General features: G+C 38.8%; 1 protein-coding gene across 4 annotated transcripts in view; it reads left to right on the top strand.

Moving 5' to 3' along the window:
• Mid1 (midline 1) overlaps positions 1-14,491 on the top strand; it is a 427,052-nt gene extending 412,561 nt beyond the window's left edge. For all 4 annotated transcript variants that reach the window (XM_060374282.1, XM_060374283.1, XM_060374280.1 and 1 more), the window contains exons 9-10: positions 3,748-3,955; positions 10,469-14,491. In XM_060374282.1, the coding sequence (XP_060230265.1) occupies positions 3,748-3,955; positions 10,469-10,817 (557 nt within the window). In that variant the 3' untranslated portion in view covers positions 10,818-14,491. The remainder of the gene's footprint in view (positions 1-3,747; positions 3,956-10,468) is intronic.
• The last annotated feature ends 8,557 nt before the right edge of the window (positions 14,492-23,048 follow it).

Genomic DNA, 23,048 nt, shown 5'->3' with positions numbered 1-23,048 from the left:
ATTGTAAATCTAAGCATGCTGGCACACACCTACAATCCCAGCACTGAGGATAATGAAACAGGATTGCAAATTCCAGCCCAGCCTGGACTTTGTAGTAGGAAAAAACCCAGTAAAACACACATACACACATACCAGTTTTAAGAAATAAAAACTAGCCAAGCCTATTCTTATAGGCCTATAATTCTGCCTATAGGAAGATTCCAAGTTCAAGGCCAGTTTAGTCTACAGAGTGAGTTCAACACCAGCCTGAGCAATTTAGTGATACCCTGTCAAATATAGCTCAGTCTACAATTCAGTGATAGAGTGATTGACTATAATGTGTAAACCCACATATTACATTCTAATCCACAATATAATAAAACAAAAACAAAATTTATAATCCATTATAGGTCTTGAGGCAGTGTTTGAGGGGAGATAGGTTGACAGGTAACAGGTTTATATGGTAGAGAATGGGTGAGGATTTGCAAACCATAAAGCTTTATTGCACTGTGATGTGCTGAGTGGATTAAAATAAGGAAGACTGACAGCAGGAGAACATGTCCAAAATTTATTACCAGAGTTGTCCAAGCAAAAGTACAGTAGCCAGGATGAGGTCATGTACTCTACAAATGGTCTGATGACTTGTGTTCTTTAGTAACAAAAGTGTTAATTTCCTTCTCAAGCTAATTTGTCTTCATTGAAGCCAAAGAATGAAAGTTGGTAAGAATAGGCAGTGGTTTGTTTGGGAAAGGAATCTTTGGCCCAGACAGAATTGTCTCAATGAGAATACAAAGCTTGGGTCCCACTGAAACTGGCTAAGCCCCTGCTGTGTGTGAGAGTGGCTGAGAGTGGGAGAGAAGGCAAGCAGGACATTGCAGGCAGTTCCTCCCCATTACAAGCCCAATCTTTCTGTACATTCTGCTATTTATCACTGGCAAGAGGCCAAACAGTACTCAAGCTGATAAATGGTGAGCTCCAAGATGGAACTTTTTCTTCTCTTCCAATCACTGTCAAATTATTGTTACTCATTTTTGTCTTTCACCTTTAAAGAATTAGAATATTTTAAGAAAAAGCATGTCTTATCCCTAAGAGTAGCTGGCGTGAATGTCCCCAGAGACTTTTTTTTTTAAACTTTAAATTTTAATTCTTTTTAATTGGGATCTTCACCAACCCTATATCTGACAGAGGGCTAATATCGAGAATATATAAACAACTCAAAAAAGTTAAACAGCAACAAATCAAGTAATCCAATTAAAAAATGGGATACAGAGCTAGAGAATTCTCAATAGAGGAATATCACATGGCAGAGAAACACTTAAAGAAATGCTCAATGTCCTTACTTATCCAGGAAATGCAAATCAAAACAACTCTGAAATTTCACTTTACACCCATCAGAATGGCTAAGATCAAAAACTCAAGTGACAGCACATGCTGGAGAGGTTGTGGAGAAAGGGGAACCCCTCCTCCACTGCTGGTAGGGATGTAAACTTGTACAACCTCTTTGGAAATCAATCTGGTGCTTTCTCAGACAATTAGGAATAGTGCTTCCTCAAGATCCAGCTATACCACTCCTAGGCATATATCCAAAACATGTTCAAGTATACAACAAGAACATTTGTTTATTTATTTTTAGTGTGCAGTCATCATTTTTATATCTGTGTGTAAGATCCAAGTTTAAGTTTATCGTAACACCAAAATGATACATTTAGAAATAGATTTAAAATTTTATAAGACATCCAATTTAAACATACATAAAACACTGAAGGTTTAAATAAAATACAAACATAGCAAAAAATGTTTTGAGAATTTCAGATATGAGTACTGTATTTACATCAGTCTTCCTCTTCCTCTTCTCCTTTCAATGTCTTCTGTATCCCTCCCACTCCTTTTCAAGTTCATAGCCTCAGTTCTTTAATTATAAGTCTTACACATACACTCATTTATATATACCACATGCTAGGGTCATTTAATGTTACTCACATGTGTTTAAGGCTGACCTCTTTGGACTGGCTAACCTATCAGAGGGCTTTCCCCTGCAGAAGACAGATTCTTGCTTTCTCAGCAACCAACAGTTTTTTGCCTGTGGCTCCTCTTCTGAGGGGTGAAGCCTTGTAAGAATTGTCCAATTCACATTGGAATGTCAACTGGCTTTCCTCTGATATCAACAGATATATAAAACAAGGATCAGCAAACAGTAGTTTAAGTACCAAATCTGACTACCTACATTTATAAATAAAGTAATACTTACATATAAATGATGAACAGTCCTTTATTAATTTGTGACTATTTCTTCACTACAATGACAGAGTCACAAAAGAAACCATATGGCTTACATAACTCAAAACATTTACCCTTTGCAGAAAAAAATGTGCTGGTCACTGACCAAAGGCAAAAAACGTGAGGTTCTGGTGCTATGTTTAGATTCAAGCAGCACCACCCATATTTGAGTGTTACACATAGTGTACACATAGTGTTCCATGATGTCTTCAGCCCAAACATGCATTGCTTTCAGTCATGTTTACCAGGCTTTTTCCTTATGATTCCCTGGGAGCTGCATACTGGGCAGAAGGCATCTCCCAACTGTCTATGAAGTTGAATAGTGTCGTATTACTACCAAATGGTAATATGTTTCCTGCTTTTAAATGTCTTGTATCCTATGTGGTGTCAAGTGACAGGCAGTACTCAGAACCAATAATGAGTTGGCAAATAAGTAACAGCTACATCAAAATGACCATAGATGACTCTGACAGTATTTTTAATGGTGAGCCTTTCAAAACACAAGTGTGAATAATGAAAGATTATGCGTATTAATAAATAATGCGTTCATTATGCGTATTAATAAATCCAGATACAGAAAACTTAGGCATTACTGTCATTTTCCCTGCTTTTGTTACCTGAACAAATTTTTAAATGTACAGTTACTCTACGTGTCTAAAGGGTTCTGTTTTTACTTTTTTCAAATCAGAATGATATATTTAAGTGTTCAGAATATTCTACACTATGATGTGAAATTTTCATTTGTTTGTTCTTTGCACCAGACTCTATTTAGCCCGGCGGGGGGTGGAATTTAGGCTTGATTAAATATAGCAGTCCTTAAAAATAAGGTCTTTATTTTCTCTTCCTTTCCAGGATGTTTTTCAGCCAGAATGTACCTGTGCTGGAATCTCCCATGTGTTTTGGTTGATCCTTGCTCATTTTCTATTGAATAGTCAGACCCCTGTCTAACTAGAAACTCAAGAAAGAATAGCTATGCCTTTATTCAGCACTGCTGTTTTTAGCACTATACACAGAATTGCATCTGCTTAATTATATCTTGAACATCATAAAAACTGTAAATAAGTAAATGCTTTTAAAAGTGGTTTATAAATTTTAAATTGATATTAAAATATAAGATACTATTTTGTGGTAGGTAGTATAATTCAGGAAATAATGGCTTGTTTTAGAATTTTTCCTCCTATTTATATTTGATGTGTATAGGTATTTTACATACATGTATCTCTTTGTACTGTGTACATGTCTGATGACCAAAGAAGTCAGAAAAGGAAAGCAGGTCCACTGGATCTGAAGTTATAGATAGTTATAAATTGTCATGTGGGTGCTGGGGTTCAAACTCAGATTGCCTAGATCAGCAGTCAATGCCTTTAACTATGAAGCTATCTCTTCAGCCCTTGTTTCAAACTTTTAAATCTGACTATGAAGATAGATTATTAGTTATGTTCTAATAAACAGTACTTTTTACTTCTCTTTTATTTGTGAACTTGTTTCTAGGTCAGCCATTTAAACTGGATCCCAAATCTGCTCATCGAAAACTGAAGGTGTCCCATGATAACCTTACTGTAGAACGTGATGAGTCATCATCCAAAAAGAGTCACACACCTGAACGCTTCACTAGCCAAGGAAGCTATGGAGTAGCTGGAAATGTGTTCATTGATAGTGGTCGGCATTACTGGGAAGTGGTCATAAGCGGAAGCACATGGTAGGCAGCTTATGTATATTTTCTTACAACTGTAAAAAGGCACATGCTATTCTGTACCTTCTCAAGGATATGAATTTATAACCAGCATCTGTTCTGAAGAATCAAACCTAACCCGACAATAATGCTACTTAACACCAAAATCGGTGTGACTTCAACAGCAACCATTTATTAATGCTAGGAAGCACATATTTATTGGTTAGATGAGAAGGATTAATCTCAACTGGTTTTATATTTTAAGCTATAGTTTGGGTCTAGGTCTGTCCTGTGTCTATGTTCCCAACACTACAGAAATGTAACATTTTAGTGCAGGCCTGTAATCCCAAGCAAAGGCAGGATGAGATGGAGTTCAAGGTCATCCTCAGGTAAATAGCCAGTTCAATGCCAAAAAATGTAGGTAATGTCATTCTCATTTTACAGATGAGGTGACTAAGGTATGGTCCCAAAGTCATAAAATTCATAGTCAGTAGTTACAAATTCTGTGGTCAGGGGTCTAACTTTTAGGTAGGAGCCCACAAATAAAAGACAAGAGAGTTAGTGTCTTGACTTTACAGGCCAGGAAATTTTTGTCCCAGGTACTCAACGCAAGGCTGTTATAATAGGAAAACAGCCACAGACAATGCATATAAAAATGGGTATGGCTGAATGCCAATAGAACTTCATTTGTAAAAACAGGCAAGGGACCAGAGTTGACCCCAGTATTGTAGTTTGTTAATCTCTGCTTTTTTTTCCAATTCTTTTATTCTTTTCTTTTAATTTTTAATTATACTTTATTTACTTTTTATCCCCCCTCTAGTTCTCTCCCTCCTCCCCTCCCAATCCCTCTCTTCCTCCCCTTTCTCTACACACTCCCCTCCCCAAGTCCACTGGTAGCGGAGGGTTTCTTTTTCTTCCTTCTGTTCCTAGTCTGTTAGGTCTCATCAGGAGTGGCTGCATTGTCTTCCTCTGTGGCCTGGTAAGGCTGCTCCCCCATCCAGGGGGAGGTGATCAAAGTAATCTCTGCTTTTAACTGCCATAGTATGTCATTACTCTTAGAAGGGTGATACAGTTTTGAAATGTTATAATTATTAGAGAATGAAGTAGTAAATTTGATGAAGGATAGCTAACCTGAAAGTCAGAAGAAAAATTGTGGAAAAGGATTCAAGCAGGAGAGGGAGGAAGATGAGAGAGGTGAAAATGACTAAAATTCTACCATAAAAATCATTTTAATTTGAACCTCTGCAAATAATGTAATGTGCACAAAGTGCACATAGCTGCGTACAAATCAACCCAAATCTAAGACATGAGCTTGCACTAGTGGCTATCCCCACTCTCTTAATAATGGTATCTGCATTCACCTAGCAGGTAGTTCTTCATGTTTTATAATCCTCTGCATTTTCTTTGCCTAGACCATTTTCATGTTTTAATAAAACATGAAGATGGACAAATCCTACTTCTTGCATGGCTAGGGAATTCACTGCCATGTAAAATTTGCATATGTGCCTTTGTGTGTGTATACATATAGAGGCCAGCTGATTTCTAAATTGCTCTGTACCTTATGTTTTGAGACAAGCTCTCTCACTGAACCTGAAGTTTAAAGATTCAGGTAGATTGTTTGGCCACAAGGAATCTTTTGGTCTCTATTTCCCTGGTGCTGGGATTATAGGCATATAATCCCAAACCTAGTTTTCTTCTCTTTCTCTCTTTTTAAAAATTTAGTCAAGGGGGCCGGTGAGATGGCTTGGTTGTTAGGAACTGGCTGCCCTTCCAGAGGGTCAAGGTTCGTTTCCCAGTACCACAAGGTAGCTCACAGCTGTCTGTTGTTCCAGTTCCAGGGGATTTGATACTCTCACACAGATGTACATGAATGTTGGCAGAACACCAATGCACATAAAATAAGAATAAATAAATCCTTTTTTTAAAAAAAATAGCTTCTTATATGGAATCTGGATGGTCAAATTTGAGTTCTCTGAACCAACTGAACCATTTCTGCAGGCTGGCACCTGAAACTTTTAGCTGTGTTGAAGCAAGATGAAAGCAGAAACAGAAATAGAGCTCATGTGTAGAAAAGAAAATGTTCCTAGATAATTGATGTACTGCATTAATCTGACATTCCAGAATGTAGTATCTAAATGATTATAACCCCATTAATAATTATTTGTGATAAATGACACTTAGTCATTATGACCTCATTGCCATTAATGAATAGCGTGGAAAATTTCATCAGACCACTTTAGTTACATAAACACAGATCAGCATTACCTTTAAAACACCCTCCAGATGTCCAAACTAACTCATGTGTAGGAAATAGAAAATTTATAATTAATTTATAGTTAATTAAAAGACACATTGAGTCTTTACATACTAACCCAACTGTGTCAAAAAATCATGTAAGAAGTAGTTTCACATTTCCTAGAAGGTAACAGCAAGGAAGGATAGCCTCCTCCTAAAATTAAATGCCTGTAATATCTTGACTTACAACAGTTAGTGTCACATATTTTTTGTTCATGAATAGGTGCTTGATTTTAAATTGACCTGTGAATTATGATCCACATAATGGACATGTTAAGATTGCTCTGAGAAACACAGTTTTTGTACTTTTTAATTTCTCCATGTCTCACTGTGTAACTTAATGGAACATTAAATTCTGCCTCCACCTTTCAGGCTCAATGGATATATATGCATATTTTCACATATTAATGATAATGGTATTTCCTCGTGCTTAATGGACTGTACACTTTGTTATTTTCTTACTCTCAAATGCTGTTAACATGTACTTGGTGTTAATGAAATGGTGTTAACTAAGGCATGCCAGCATTACTACCAATAGGAGTCAAGAGGGCAATATGAGATTTGTCGAGTTTTCTAATCTTCACTTTCTGCTTTTCTGAATGAAGGGAACTCTGCCTGCTTCGGCTATTTCAAAGGATTCAACAGACGCTCAAATGAGAAATAAACATTTAAGTTCTTTAATTTAAAAATTAGTATGTGGCATCAAGAAGGAAACAATATAAGCATTGTTATTTGAAGATGCAAATTGTGGTTCCATGCTATCTGAAAAAATAAAAATAGTGTCCACTAACCTGTATAATATATCTTCACAGGATGTATTGCAAAATGTAAATCATGGAGCTAGGAAGATGGTTTAGTTGGTAAAGTGCCTGCCATGCAAGAATAAGGATCTGAGTTAGAATCCCCAGTATCTGTGTAAAAACTAGGCATTGGTCCTATATGCCTGTAACCCTAGTATGAAGGTGGGAGAAAAGAGACAGGAGGATTCCCCAGAGCTCACTGGCTAAACAGTTAGGTGAGGATTTAGTGAAAGAGCCTTTCTCAAATAAGATAGAAAGCAATACCCGATGTTAAACTCTGGCTTACACATGTGTATGAGAACTCTTGCTCCCTCTCTTTCTGTCTGTCTCTCTGTCTGCCTCGTTGTCTCTGTCTCAATTGCTTTCTCTCTCTCTCACACACATAGAGATACACACACAGGGGAAGAGCAGGACAAATACTCTAAAAATATGTTGCTAAGTTAGCTCTTGGCAAAAAGAACAGAAGTCGATCAAGGACCTCCAGAGATAAAGGGAATGAGAAGCTTATAGACAGGGCTGGGAATACAGGGCAGGGGTCTATCACTCCAATATATGAAGTCATAATGACAATGACCTAGTGTCCACTGTTGACATAGGTACATCCTGGTGTCCTCTAAATCTCATCAAACCTCATATTCACTGTCTGCCATTGGGAAACAATGTCCCTAGTCCTCTTCCAACTTCAGGATCCAGTGCAAGGATATTATACACCATAATTGTACAACCTAATCCAGTCTCAAATGAAAAAGGGGTTTCTGGTTACTGCAACCCAGAACTCTGAGCAGGAGACTGACAAGAAAGGAGAGAGAAGATGCTGCATTGATTAATAGAGAGGCTGGAACACTGATTTAATGGATTACCCATTACATCGTTTTTAGTTGTAGCATATTTTTTTAAGACACCTCTCTTAAAACGACTGTAATTTTTTTAAAGTTATTGTTAAAAAGACCAGTGAAGTTTTTCTCTCTTCTTAGGGTAAAATAATATATGTCAATATCCAAAAACAATTAGAAATTAATTACAACCAGAAACTGGTACCTGGTTTCTGCTATAACATATTAAAAGTTGAACTCAGGGTTTGTTTGTTTGCTTTGAGTAGTAAGAAAGAATATTTAGAATAATTCAGTAATTGCCTACTCAGTGAGTTTTAAAATGTTTTTATTTATTAATTCATTTAGAATTTCATACAATGTATTTCACACTTAGACCCCTTTCCTCAATTCCTTCCCTTACCACCTCATCAACCCTCCCATTCCTTTGCACCCAACCTTAAGATTAATCCTTTTTGTTTTCTTCTTTCCATATTGAATCCATAAGATTTTATATATAGGATTTTTTTTAATTTTTAATTTTTTTTATCAGTTACATTTTATTAACTCTGTATCCCAGCTCAGTCTTCAAGTGGGTTTCCTAGTAAAGGGAATGGGAGCTGTCTCTGGCATGAACTCAGTGGCTGGCTCTTTGATCACTCCCCCTGAGGGGTTGGCAGCCTTACCAGGCCACAGAGGAAGACAGTGCAGACAGTCCTGATGAGACCTGATAGACTAGGGTCAGATGGAAGGGGAAGAGGACCTCCCCTAATAGTGGACTGAGGAAGGGGGATGCTAGGAGAAGAGGGAGGGAAGGTGGGTTGGGATTGGTTGGGGGTGGGCTACAGCTGGAGTACAAAGTGAATAAATTTTAATAAATTAAAAGTTTTTAAAAATGTGGAAGAGAGGCTGGAGAGATGGCTCAGTGGTTAAGAACACTGTCTGCTTTTCCAAAGGACCAGGGTTCAGTTCCCAGCACCCACATGGGAGCTCACAACTGTCTTTAACGCAAATTCCAAGGGATCTGTCACCATCACACTAATGAACATATAATAAAATTAAACAAGAATTTTTAAAAAAAATGTAGTAGGAAATATAATCAGAAAGGCAGTAATGAATTGCACAGTTTTTGGAGAGAGTAATATAGTATAAAGTGTCAGTTAAACATATGGCCTTCTGAGTCATCCTAAGTTTGAATTCTGATTTTTATACTTACTATTACTGTGTCATTAGGTAGTAATGATAAAATAATAGTTACTGAGCATTACAGTCCAGCCATTGTGATTGTGATTTAAAATCCATTTTTCTTTTTCTCTTTAACTCAAGGACACAGAGATTATAACTGTTTCTGTGCTATAGATGAGATATTGAGATTGAATGATGACAAAGGACTTAACCTCTTAAATGGAAAGCATTCTCCCTGCTTGCCTTTGCCAAAGTACATTCAAAGGCATGGACAAATAACAGCTATGATAGCAAAGCCATGATAGCAACTGCAAAGTTTAAAGTCTATTCTGTTGGATAAATAAACCTATATAGACTTATGCTTTCCAGTATGGCAGCCTTACTCCACATATGTAGCTCTTTAAATAAACTTAATTAAAATTAAAATTCATTACAAACAAGGCTAGTGGCTCAAGTCCTACCACTTAGAAGGTTGAAAACAGAAAGAGTGTGATAGCTTGAGACCATTCTAGGATACAATGTGACACTGTATTTCAAATAAATAGAGAGATGATAGGTAGATAGGCAGGTATAAACATGCATGCATTCATACTTAGAGGTGCTTTCATACTTATGCTGAAGTTATATGCTGATAGTCCCAAGATAAAATGAAAATGTTAAAATTGAAAAATAAATATATTTCTGACACCTACTCTTCTTAACATCATTGCTCAGCCTGGCCTGCCTTACATGTTTTCAGATTACATACATGAGTCTGCAGTCAGGCTAATTCCTTTAGCACAAAACCCTACTTTTAATAAAGTCTTAATTATCTTATACCCTTTATTGTCTTTAGTACCCTGCAGTATATGGTATCAGTTGTTTCCCCTCACAAGGCTCAATGTCATACAAAAGGATGGCATTGTGTGCTCACGAGAAGATCAAAACTCAGAGGATGATTTTGCTGATATTACTTTACTTTTATAAAGTTTTTATAAAAATCTTAAGTCCAGGCATCCTAAATCATGAATTATCAGTAAATTTAAAGCTGATTTCATAGGCTCACCAGTCACAGTTCCAATGCCCAGTAGCCATATGGGGCATATTTTCATACTGAACAGAGCAACATGCTTCAATTATTACAGAAGGATCATGGTTAATCAGCACTAGTCCAGAGAATTTAATGTGCAGGCATTCAGAAAAGAGAAACAGAGCAGTAAAATGGAAAGTCAAGATTGTCTAGTAATATTTAAGCTGAATAAAAAGGAAGGTATGCCAACACACTGGTCACCTTCTGCCTCTATGTGTTTGGGAAGGACAAAGATGTCTATTTAGATTTAATTACTCACTTAAAGGGTGTGACCACAGACAACAAAAGATGACATTGTAAAATCCCCTATTGACCACAGAACAAATTTTACTCACATGCAATGTGGCTTATTGTTTTTATGACTGTTCTTTTGTTTCTGTAGGTATGCCATTGGCCTTGCATACAAATCGGCACCAAAACATGAATGGATTGGGAAGAATTCTGCTTCCTGGGCCCTCTGCCGCTGCAACAATAACTGGGTGGTGAGGCATAACAGCAAGGAAATCCCAATCGAGCCAGCCCCCCACCTCCGGCGTGTAGGCATCCTGCTGGACTATGATAACGGCTCCATCGCTTTTTATGATGCTTTGAACTCCATCCACCTCTACACCTTTGATGTGGCGCTTACACAGCCTGTATGCCCCACCTTTACTGTGTGGAACAAGTGTTTGACGATTATAACCGGTCTTCCCATCCCAGACCATTTGGACTGTGCAGAACAGCTACCTTGAGCATCCAGTCCCACAGCATCACTGAAGAATAACAAAGGTTGAGGCCATTGTATAGGGGGTTGAGAAAACTAAGGCTTCAAGAGCGTGATGAACTATCCTCCAAGTCATCCAGAAACCAACCCAGATAGGGCTCCAAATAGGAGATTTCCTTCCTTTTACTGTGTTTTTATTAAGTACTGGCTTTAATAATTTCTTTAATTTTTTTTGTATTTAGAGGAAAATCAACAGATTATTTATAAAAGAAGCATAGTCTGAATTACAGCTCTTAAGGATCACTTGACTTTGCCCATTAAGAGGCCCATAAGTTTACCAGCTTTTTATCAGTTTCATTTCATCAATCTATGGCCTTGCTTTCTCCTTTTGCATATTTGTATGTTTATTCACTTTCTTACATTCTATTCTATACTGAGGCCATGTTAGGTCCTGTTACCTAGAATAACCGAATATGCAGCTAAAGTAAAAGTCACTTTGAACCTAGTAACGAAGTAAACAGGCTTCCTTATTTTGGTTTAAGTTGAGATATTTTAACTGTGATGTCAGAAACTTGTATTGGATCAAACAGAATGGGAAACAAGGGAGACAGAAAGAACTCACTTTGGGCCTCAGGTTTATCCATGACTTGTGGGATGATTTGGGGAAGATAAAAGGATTCTTAAACCTTTAGTCTATATTCTCCCACTTCTCAAAGGCTGAAACTTTTGGGCTAATATCATGAATGATATTACAACTGAATATTGTCATTTTGAAATCAACACATGATTTAAGAATTCATGTTGATTTGAGTTTTATCAAAAGTAGAATTCTGTTTTAGGGTATAAAAGAGTTACACCTTTCCTCTTACCAGTTATTTTAGGCCAGTAAAAAATTTTCACTACATTTAATAGGTACCCTATTTTACCCTTCCACAGATCATTTTTTTTTTCTTTCTGGGTCTACAGAAATTAAAATGGCTTGTCAACAAACAGCAATCCAACTTTCAACTGATTTTGTTCTCTGGAACACCATCATATGGCCTTGAACACTACCGTGTCCAAATATAAGTCACCAAAAACAGTGTTTATGAGTAATGATAAGACACATAGCACAAGTACTACTCACTAGCACACATGCCCCTAAAGTTACAATCTTTTAGTAAGCACATTTTGAAAGATGTAGACTTCCTTGTATATTCTAGTATAGTTTATCATAGAGTTGTAAGAAAAAAAATTCAAATTTATTGTTCCTACAGAGGAATCTGCTAATAGAACCTACTAATCAAATTTCACATAGAATTTGTTTCATGCTGACCTGATATATTGTAATGGTCTCTGAATTAGGTGACCTTTGGCACAGGGCATTGGCATGGGTTCATCTTGACAAAGGATATGACTTGTATAAATATTTGCTAAAATATTTATCTGGGCCCCCATGTGAGTCAGACAGCCATTGACTGAAAATACTGCTAGATTAAGGCATTTGTTTTGGTGATTTTGTTTCTAATCAAATCAGTCATTTGCAGAAATAATTCAATACACTCTCCTTTTAAGCATCACATGGTCACAATTGATGTGCAAGCCAATCTGGACTTTGTAGAAGACAAAGCCAGTTTCCTGTGTCTTTCTGTCCCTTCCCTGGCAGATGCTGTCCTTTTTCTTAATGGATAGATTTTATATATTTACTATATTATTTATACCCAGATGAATATTTTAATAGCAACCTAAGACAGTTTCACTTCTTAAAATTGGACACCTCAGTGGAAAAACTTTCATCTTTCTCTAGCAACTTATTAGGACTTTTTGACAGTATAAAAATGTGTGTTTGCCTTCCCTGAATAAACCGAAAGGTTGTCTCAGTCATTTTTATGTAAATTTTAGGTAACTGGATAATAGATATTTTAATGCTCTTTGTACACTTACATGTTCTAAGTAAAAGGGTCGAAAAGTCAAATTCTGAGTTTTTAAAAACTCATGGTATCCAGGTAACAATAAATGCTACAGTTTGCCTTATGATGCTAACATAAAGCATTTACGAGCAGGACACTATTTCCATGAATATGTTTTTCAGTATAAAGTTGTTACTACTTAGATTTTCACTGCAAGCTGTTGAGGGTGTGTTTTTGGCTATTTTTGTAAGGACAAGACAGATTACGTTATAATTTTGTTTGCAAGTCTTACTCTTAGCTAACTTAAAAACATTGTGGATGTACCAGTTACTATTTCCAAGTTTTCATATTTACAGAAAATATGTATGTGATGAAAGACCACAGTGTTTAATTGCTGTAATGATGTAGAAGAGATTTCCATGTCGATTTTTTTAAGTCTAAAAATACATGATATAGATTGCTGCAGTATAACTCTGCATTTCCTTTAAATGGACTGGGGACACTCACAGGAAGCATTTCCATAGAGGGGTAAAAGAGATGGCAGAGTGCCAATTAAATTAGTACAACAGAACTGATGAGATGCCAACAAAGGCTGTAAAGGCTTAGCATCGTGTGTATGTGAATGACTCAGCTGCCAAGAACCCTGAACGCAGAAAGGTATCATGCTTCACTTTTCACTGTCACAAAATTCTTAGTGCTTTTTGAACATGAAGCCATCATTTTCACTTTGCCCTGGGATTTGTACAATATGCATACTTGCATATTATGTACCCAGTCCTTGGAACAGGACTCCAAACATGGTGCTGCTCTTCCTAATGGATAAAGAGAAACACAGATCTAATGTTGGACGTTGCTTGTTGAAACTTGCTTTAGATTCATATTATTCAAGTATGAATCTAAATGATGGATAAGATGAGGGTGGATGTAGGGTGAAGATTTTCTCTCCAACTTTTGAAGAAAGTGACTTCAGAAAGTGACTGCATAGATAATGGTTTTGGTGGGAGGTGGAAAGGAAATTGAACATGGACAGACTCTATTATGGTACTGATATATGGAACTTGAACTTCCTGAGGGATGAGCCAGTGTTCTCCACTCAAGATGGATTTCTATCTCAGCCCGAGAAGCACATACAAATGTCTGAAGAGTCATGTGCCTGTCTGTTCAGTTCATCTGGTGTTGGAGAGCTGACATCTGGTCTCTCTTGGTAAAACATCAATGGCATGCAGAGACAATGACACTAGCAAGAGAAATGTTTTGAAAATCGTGCTTCTTGTCCAGGTCTTGATTTTATTACCAAGGAAGACATTTGGCCATATCTGGAGTCAATTTTCGTAGTCACAACTTGGAGACATGTTGCTTCTGGCATCTGGTGGGTACAAGTCAGAGATGGCATTAAACATCGTACAGTGCACAGCGAAACTCCTCACCAAAAATTTTGTCTGACTCAAGATGTCAGCTGTATCCTAGTTTAGCCACGCTTGAATGATTGCTTTTTTTCTGGAAAAAAATAAAAAATAAAAAAGACACAGCCATCTATACTATCACAGGAGTGGCACCGTCATTCTCAAAATTATTCACAAAATACTTATGGAAAATCTGAATTCTAAAGCAATCCAAGACTGTGTGAATACAAATTATTGAAAGAAATGTAATCCTATGATCTTGGTGTAGAAATGAGGTTTTCTGTATGTCTCCTTGTACCAGCACAAATTCAATCCTGGTACCTGAGTCAACTGCCAAGCCCCTCAATCCAGAATCTCTTCTTGATTTCTGTTGCTTCCTTGTTCAAAATAAAATCCTTTGTGGCAACTTTTGCCTGGCTTTGTTGCCCTTTTGCTATTTTACCTTCTCACATTCATGATCTGGACAAATACATATTTGACTTCTACTTGTTGACCCCACAGTTTCGTGCTAGGTAATTTATTTTTGACACCTAAAACTGTCATATCCATTATCCACCCTTCTCCATTCAAAATACAGTTACTTTACAGGACTGAAAATACTTCATGGGAAAATTTAAAACTCAATAAAAACAAACTCCTTAAGGATTGAAAGCCCAGAGCAAATATTGCTTGAGGTCAAATCTCACAGGGGTGATAGAGAAGAGAAACAGTAATTGTCAGCAGAGAAACAGTGGCCTTGATAGTGTGCTCTGCAGACAAAAAGTATCTTTAAGAAGATAGTTGCTTGTGATAATAATACAAATACAAAAGGTGGACATATAGACTTGTAAATTCCCTTTTACTTGAGTATCAGCCTTCTCATGAAATACATGTTACTATTTACATAAAAATGCCATGCACATAACCAATCTTAAATCTAATGAGGTTTATTGGATGGAGATGAAGACAGAGGGAGAGAGAGAGAGATGGGGGGGAGCCCTGACAGAGAGAGGGGAGAGAAAAACAAGAGAAGGTAAGAGCAAGAGAGCAAGAGGAGGGGGGAGGTGGCCAACAGATCACTATGTACCTGGCCCAGATGATGTCATAGGACATTGTCAGGACCCTGAAAGTCCCTAAGGTAAGGCCAGTTGAATTGCCTCCACAACATACCATTCCTCCCTTTTTGTTTAATTAAAAAAATGAAGAGCTTGGGCTCCTTCTCATGTAGGCAAGTTAAAGGGTATAAATGTAGGTTTACTGGAAGCAGCTCTTGGTCACCATGCAAGGCGATAAGAGAGAGAGAGAAAAAAAGAGCTCAAAAATGTCTAGATTACATGGTGAAGAGGAGAGAAAGTCACCACCCTTAAAAGGTTGGGGCAGAGGGTGGAGTTGCCAGCCATGCCCAGCAGCAGATAGGGACTGAAGAATGCTGAAAAAACCTGGAGCTCTTGATTCTGGGCCTGAAGTATACTATTTCAGCCTTTTGTTGAGAATAAGTGGATCACGGGCAAAGAAATCAATCATCTTTAGCTACTTCCTGCTGACACTAGGCCAGTGATAGGGAGGTCAAATGGCTGAAATGATGGTCAAGCCCAGGAAGAGTAGGCTATTTTAATGCTGTGCAGGGTCTGTTATAACATCTATAGTTGGGAGTGAAAGTGCAGGTCCAGCTTGATGGAATTCTGTGAGGGTGGACTGGAACACCTGTGATAGTTGCTTTGGTGCTGTCATGGATGCAGGAAACACCTGAGTCTGGCAGGATACTCAAACATATATATAGGCAGAGTAAAGTAGGTTATGAAGAAAATTTCTTTAGGTGTATATTTTTTAGGTATAGATTTGAAACTTTTGGGGCTAGCAAACAGAGATGGAAGAGGAGACTTGAACATAGGAACCTCAATTTATTCGAGGGGATCTCCATTTACCAGATCACTGACAGTAATTTAAAATGTTTTGCTTTGGATCTGTTATCTAAGGAAATTGAAGCCAAGTTTTGTTGCAGAAACATGTAAGTGTAGAAGCCTTTAAAGCAGGCACTAGGTGTACAAATGTAAAATTATTTAGAAGGCATCACAGAGGAGAGCCTGGGGATATGGTGGAAGACATGGTGGATTTCCATGGGTAAAGAGATAAAAGTCAGTCCTGCCAGTTTTTGGGGGTGTCCCCACAAAGTACAGGAGAACCAGAGGTACAGGGACACAAGCTGGCAAAGCAGGTCGTCACGAGCAGTGCCAGGGGCCACAGGGAAAACTCCCGGAAGACACAGCTCACCTAGTGCTAGGATTTTTCAAGGGCATGTCCAATGTGAAAGAGGAAAGGAAAAGCTGAGAAAAAAGAAAAAGATTATCCACCCAAGGGAAGGCATCTGTGTGACAGTTGGTGAGAACGAGAACGAGTATACCTCCATTCCTCAGTGAGACAGACATACCAGTCAGTCTCTCAGACAAAGGAAAACTTTTAAGCCTACCGTGGAAGGGAACTCCTCAATCTGCTGGTGTTGGATGTATGGATGCAGCAATTGGGTACCCAGGAAACAGGAGTTCCAACACCAAGGAAAGGGGGGGAGGGATCCTACCCTTTGAGATAGGCAATAGGTGCAGTACTTATATTGAGCCCAATTGACCTGAGAGGTAGATTCCGGTGGATTTTCTGCAGCTTACAAGAATCCCTTTTAAGTTTTACAAAGGAGATGAAACTTTAGACATGTTAACATCACCACTGTAATTTGCATTGAAATATTATATTATAATATATTATTATAAAAAGGCAGTAGATATACACATTTGTGCTAATAGCATAAACACTCTGTAAGGTGAGCTCTGAAAAGGTAGAAGCCTTTTGTGAACTAGAAGGGGCAAAAGCTCACTTGGCCTCAACTTTTCGTATGATTACACATTATACATCATTGAAAAGAGGCTTAACCAATTTTTAATTTTGCATTAACCAACCTTAAAACACTTTCTTAGACCCTCAAACAACATTTTCTTAGGGCTTTGTATCTAGTTATTTACCATGAGACATAGGTGAGACTGCTATGAACATTTATTGTAATTCAGCTAAAGGGATGGTAAAAGGTTACATCTGAGGCCTGTTTCTTGAATCTTGCAACAAGGCATATTGTGTCTAGGCCTGACAATAGCAACTCTAGGACTCAGGCTTAAGGTCTGGTCTCCTGCATATGAAGAGAACTGAGAAAGCATCTGAAGTTTCCCAACACAGAAGTTGGTAATATGTACAGGGGGCCCGAGTGTGAGGCCAAAACAGACCTGCAACATTATCTGGGCTTGGCAAGGCTGATAGAGTTCACTGAACCAAGGAGCCATTTGTCCTACACCAGGCAAAGGAGCTGGAAGGCTTTAAGTGTCTGTGGCTCTTGTGCTGGTTGAGTGTCCATGGCTGGGCACAGAGGACAAACCTGCATGGGAGCATTTTGACTTTCAGAGGCCAGTCTGCCAGCAGGCAACCACAGCTTGTGGGACCAGCGTCTCCTTTGGCTGCATTTGAAACTGTCAACTTCCAGAAATGACTTTTGGCTATGCCCCAGTGGGATGGGGCATTGCAGACCTCTTGTTTTCTGTGCGGGAATGCCAAAGGCCTCAGAGCAGCAGCCAAGGTCTGGAACATAGTTTTTTGAGCCTATCAGAAAGACTCCTTTGTTATTTTTAAGAGCTCCTGTATGGCAACTCAGGGACCATCCTCTGCTGTTCAATTAAGAAAGCAGTGAGATGGACTGGAGAGATGGCTCAGAGATTTAAAAGAACTGTCTGCTCTTCCAGAAGTTCTGGGTTCAAGTCCCAGCAACCACATGGTGGCTCACAACCATCTATAATGAGATCTGGTGTCCTCTTCTCTTGTTCAGGCTCACATGCAGGCAAAACACTGTATACATAATTAATAAATAATTCTTAAAAAAAAATAGAAAGCAGTGAGAATTTAAAACCCTAATTCTTGGGGCCTGAGGAGGTGGCAAATTTTAAAGTTGTTTGAGGGCAATTTAAAAACTCTCTGTGGAAGGTTCCAAGATGGCGGTGAACAGAGCACATCATTTTGGAGAGGCAGAGGACATGAATCTCCAAAATTGGTGATAGAGAGACAATTGAAACTAGAATTTGGACTTTTGGGCTTTCTAAAGGAGAGGGGACACCACAGAAGCGTGGAGTGCTTGTAGATTTAGATCAGGCGCAGATGTTTCTGGGAACAAAGTGGAGCGCTTCCCTTGTCCAGGCCTCCCTCCTGCACAGGGAAACGGGCACACAGCACCAGGTAGCTGAGCACAAAGTTCATGGCCTGGGGACCAAGACAGCAGAGCCAGCGCTCCAGACAGCTGTAACCACCCGCTGAACACTGAACACCACCCCTCAGACACATGTCAGAGTAGCCCATACCACGGGCTCCACCTAGGGCCCTCTTACGGAGCTCTGGACCAGCTGAGCATTCCCCCCCACCCGCACAAGATCCCACCACAAGAAGCACAGAGGAGCTCATGCCCCTCCAGAAATCCCACCCCGCGAGAACACACACACCTCCAGATAAACCTGTGCCACCTGAGCACACCCACCAAAGGAAATCCTGCCCCACAGTAGCACAAACACCTGCAGAAACCGGCCACACCAGAGCACACTCAACTCTGGAAACCCTGCCACACAGGAAAGCACCCACAGCCAGTGCCACAGCACAGGCGCCACCACAGAGTGCCAACCACAGAGACTCAGTCACGCAGTACAATCTTTCCTGGATCCCAAATCTGCAAAGCTCACTGCGTGGGGTCCAAGACAGCAGAGGCAAGGCTTCAGGCCCCTCAGCCACAGTGGAGAGCTGTAACCAACCGCTGAATGCCACCTCTCAGAGCACACATCTGAGGAACCCATGCCCCACCTTGTGCCCTCTTGCCAAGCTTCGGACCCTTGGAGCACACCCCCCACCACCACTACCACCAGGCCTGCCGGAGTTCACACATCACCAGAAACCCCAGCCCTCCAGAGTGCACGCCCAAAGAATGCCTGCCACAGAGACTCAGATCTGCAGTACAATCCCTCCAAGATCCCAAGTCTGCAGATGGCAGTACTGACTACACAGGGATGCCCAGTCAGTGATTGTGTGGGCCATCCAACCCCACAGTGGCAGATAACCAGCTGAATAGCCACCAAAACCTAGCAGACCTGCAAAAACAATACACACCTGCAATCTTCAACAACACTTGCGATCCTTTAAGCACCTGCAACACCTTCAGTGCCTGCAAGGCACCCCTCTCACACACTGAAGGCCTCTAGATTCTCCAACACCCTGTCCCTTAGGACACACCTACACTCACACACTCAATCACATGCTACCCCGCATTTGCCCTTCTGTGCCTGCAAACTTTCCTCCTACAGGTATAGCTGAATCACCAACGCAAACACTGAAACCACTGGACCTCTCTCATTTTCCTGAAGAATTCTCCAGACATCAGAGAAAGACAAGTGTGATCTGCAGAATCCAGAAACAGACAGTGAACACTACAGATAACCAAATGTCCAGGGGTAGGCGAAAGAACACAACCAACATAAATCTAGATGTCATGGCTTCACCAGCAACCACCCAAATTAATGGATACTCCAACTCATCAGAAACACAAAAAAATGATTTGAAAGCTATGATTATCCAGTTATTTGAGGCACATCAAAGAAATAGCCATACAGATTCAAACAGTTAAAGAGGAAACAAATAAAACTCTCAAAGATTTGGTGTCCCAAATGGAAACAAAGAAAAACAAAGTGAAGGAAGCTCTCAAAGAAACACAGGCAAATATAGCCAAACAAATGGAGGCAGAAATAGTGGCATTAGGAGAGAAAACAAACAAAAAAATAGAGACCATCTTGGAGACACAGGAATCCACATTCAAACAGATGAAGGAAATGTTGCAAGCATGAAAACAGAATTAGAATCAATAAAGAAAATATAAACTGAGAAAACCCTGTAACTGAAGAACTTAGAGAAAAGAGAAGGAACCACAAAGGTAAGCATCACTAATAGAATACAAGAGATGGAAGAGAGAATTTCGGATGCTGAAGATACACTCCCAGAAACTGATATTTCTCTCAAAGAACAAGTAAAATTGGAAAAATCCCAAACACAAAACATCCAAGAAATCAAGGACGCCATGAAAAGACAAAATCTAAGAATAATAGGAATTGACAAAGAAGAGGATTCCAGGCTCCAAGGTCCAGAAAATATTTTCAAGAAAATCATAGGAGAAAATTTCCCCAACCTAAAGAAAGAGATATCCACAAACATACAAGAAGCCTACAGAACACCAAATAGACTAAACCAGAAAAGAAATTCATCACGCCACATCATAGTCAAAACACTTAATCTACAGAACAAAGAAAAGATACTAAAAGCAGCAAGGGGAAAAGGCCAAATAACATATAAAGGTAGACCTATCAGAATCACACTGGGCTTCTCATCAGAAACTATGAAATCCAGAAGGGCCTGGACAGATATCATGCAGGCTCTAAGGGACCACAAATGTGAACCTAGACTACTATACCCTGCAAAGCTTTCAGTCAACATAGATAGAGAAAACAAAATATTCCATGACAAAACTAAATTTACACAATATATGAACAGTAAACCAACAAAGATGAACACTGCTTCAGAGTAAAAGGCTGTTTTTCAAGCAAATGGACCCAAAAAAATAAGCAGGAGTAGCTATCCTAATATCTAATAAAATAGACTTCCAACCAAAACTAATCAAAAAACACATACAGGGGCATTACATTCTCATCAAAGGAAAAATCCACCAAGAGGAAATCACAATTTTGAACATCTATGCCCCAAGTACAAGAGCACCTACATTCATAAATGAAACATTATTAAAGCTTAAATCACACATCGATCCCAACAACTTAATAGTGGGAGACTTTAACACACCACTATCACCAAGAGACAGATCATCTAGACAGAAACCAAACAGGGAAATAAAGGCACTTACAAACGTTCTAATTCAAATGGACCTAATAGATATCTACAGGACTTTTCACCCAAATTCAAAAGAATATACATTTTTTCATCACATCGTGGAACTATCTACAAAATAGAACATATCGTTGGTCACAAAGCAAGCCTCAACAGATACAAGAAGATTGAAATAATCCCATGTATACTATCTGACCACCATGGATGAAAGCTGGACCTCAACAAAAATGGAAATAGAAAAAAGCCTACAAGCACATGGAAACTGAACAACTTGCTGCTCAATGACAGCTGGATTAAGGAAGAAATAAAGAAAGAAATTACAGACTTCTTAGAATTCAATGAAAATGAAGGTCCCAAATTTATGGGACATAATGAAAGCAGTGCTAAGAGGAAAACTCATAGCACTAAGTGCTTTTAAGAAAAAATTTGTAACATCTCACACAAACAACTTAATGGCACAACTGAAAGCCCTAGGAAAAAAAGAAGCAGAAACACCCAAGAGGAGTAGACTGCTAGAAATACTCAAACTCAATCAACGAATTAGAAACAAATAAAACAATTCAAAGTATCAATGAAACCAAGAGCCGGTTCTTTGAGAAAATTAACAAGATAGACAAACCCTTAGCCAAACTAAGTAAAAGGCAGAGAGAAACTATCTAAATGAGGAAAATCAGAAATGAAAAAGGGGACATAACTACAGACACCAAAGAAATCCAAACAATCATTAGGTTGTACTACAAAAGCCTATATGCCACAAAGTTCTAAAATCTAAAAGAAATGGACAATTTTCTTGCTAGATTCCATCTATAAAAACTACATCAAGACCAGGTAGAAAGATTGAACTGCCATATATCTCCCTAGGAAATTGAAGCAGCCATCAACAGCCTCCCTTCCAAAAAAAGCCCAGGGCCAGATGGTTTCAGTGCAGAATTCTAACAAAGAAATGATAACTCCAATTCTCTCTAAACTATTCCACAAAATAGAAACAGAAGGAACATTACCAAACTCATTCTATGAAGCCACAGTCACTTTAATACCTAAACCACACAAAGATCCAACAAAAAAGAGAACTTCAGACTGATCTCTCTTATGAACATTGGTGCAAAAATACTCAGTAAAATACTTGCAAACTAAATCCAAGAACACATAAAAGATATCATCCACCATGACCAAGTAGGCTTCATCCCAGTCATGCAGGGGTGGTTCAATACATGGAAATCCATCAATGTGATCCACCACATAAGCAAACTGAAGGAGAAAAAACACATGGTCATCTCTCTAGATGCCGAAAAAGCATTTGACAAAGTCCAACACACATTCACGTTTAAAGTCTTGGAGAGATCATGTATACAAGGCACATATCTAAACATAGTAAAGGCAATACACAGCAAGCCTATAGCCAACATCAAACTCAATGGAGAGAAAGTTCAAGCAATCCCATTGAAATCAGGGACAAGGCAAGGCTGCCCAATCTCTCCATATCTCTTCAACATAGTACTTGAAGTCCTAGCTGGAGCAATAAAACAAGTAATGGAGATCAAGTGGATACAAATTGGAAATGAAGAAGTCAAAGTTTCACTATTAGCAGATGATATGATAGTATACCTGAGTGACCCCAAAAACTCAACCAGAGAACTCCTTCAGCTGATAAACACCTTCAGCAAAGTGGCTGGATACAAAATTAACTCAAAAAAAAAAAAAAAAAAAAAAAAAGAAAGCAGAAGCCTTCCTGTATACCCAAGAAAAAAAGGCTGAGAAAGAAATCAGGGAAACAACACCCTTCACAATAGTCACTAATAAAAAAAGTACCTTGGGGTGACTCTAATCAAGCAAGTGAAAAACCTGTTTGAAAAAAAAAACTTCAAGTCTCTGAAGAAAGAAATCGAAGAAGACATCAGGAGATGGAAAGATCTCCCATGCTCATGGATTGGTTGGATTAACACAGTGAAAATGGCCATCCTGCCATAAGAAATCTACAGATTCAATGCAATTCCCACCAAAATACAAACACAATTTTTACAGACCTTGAAA

The sequence above is a fragment of the Meriones unguiculatus genome, chromosome X, assembly GCF_030254825.1.
Source record: "Meriones unguiculatus strain TT.TT164.6M chromosome X, Bangor_MerUng_6.1, whole genome shotgun sequence".
Classification (NCBI taxonomy): domain Eukaryota; kingdom Metazoa; phylum Chordata; class Mammalia; order Rodentia; family Muridae; genus Meriones; species Meriones unguiculatus.
Note: the sequence above shows the minus strand (reverse complement) of the source record. Positions and strands in the feature narration are given on the sequence as shown.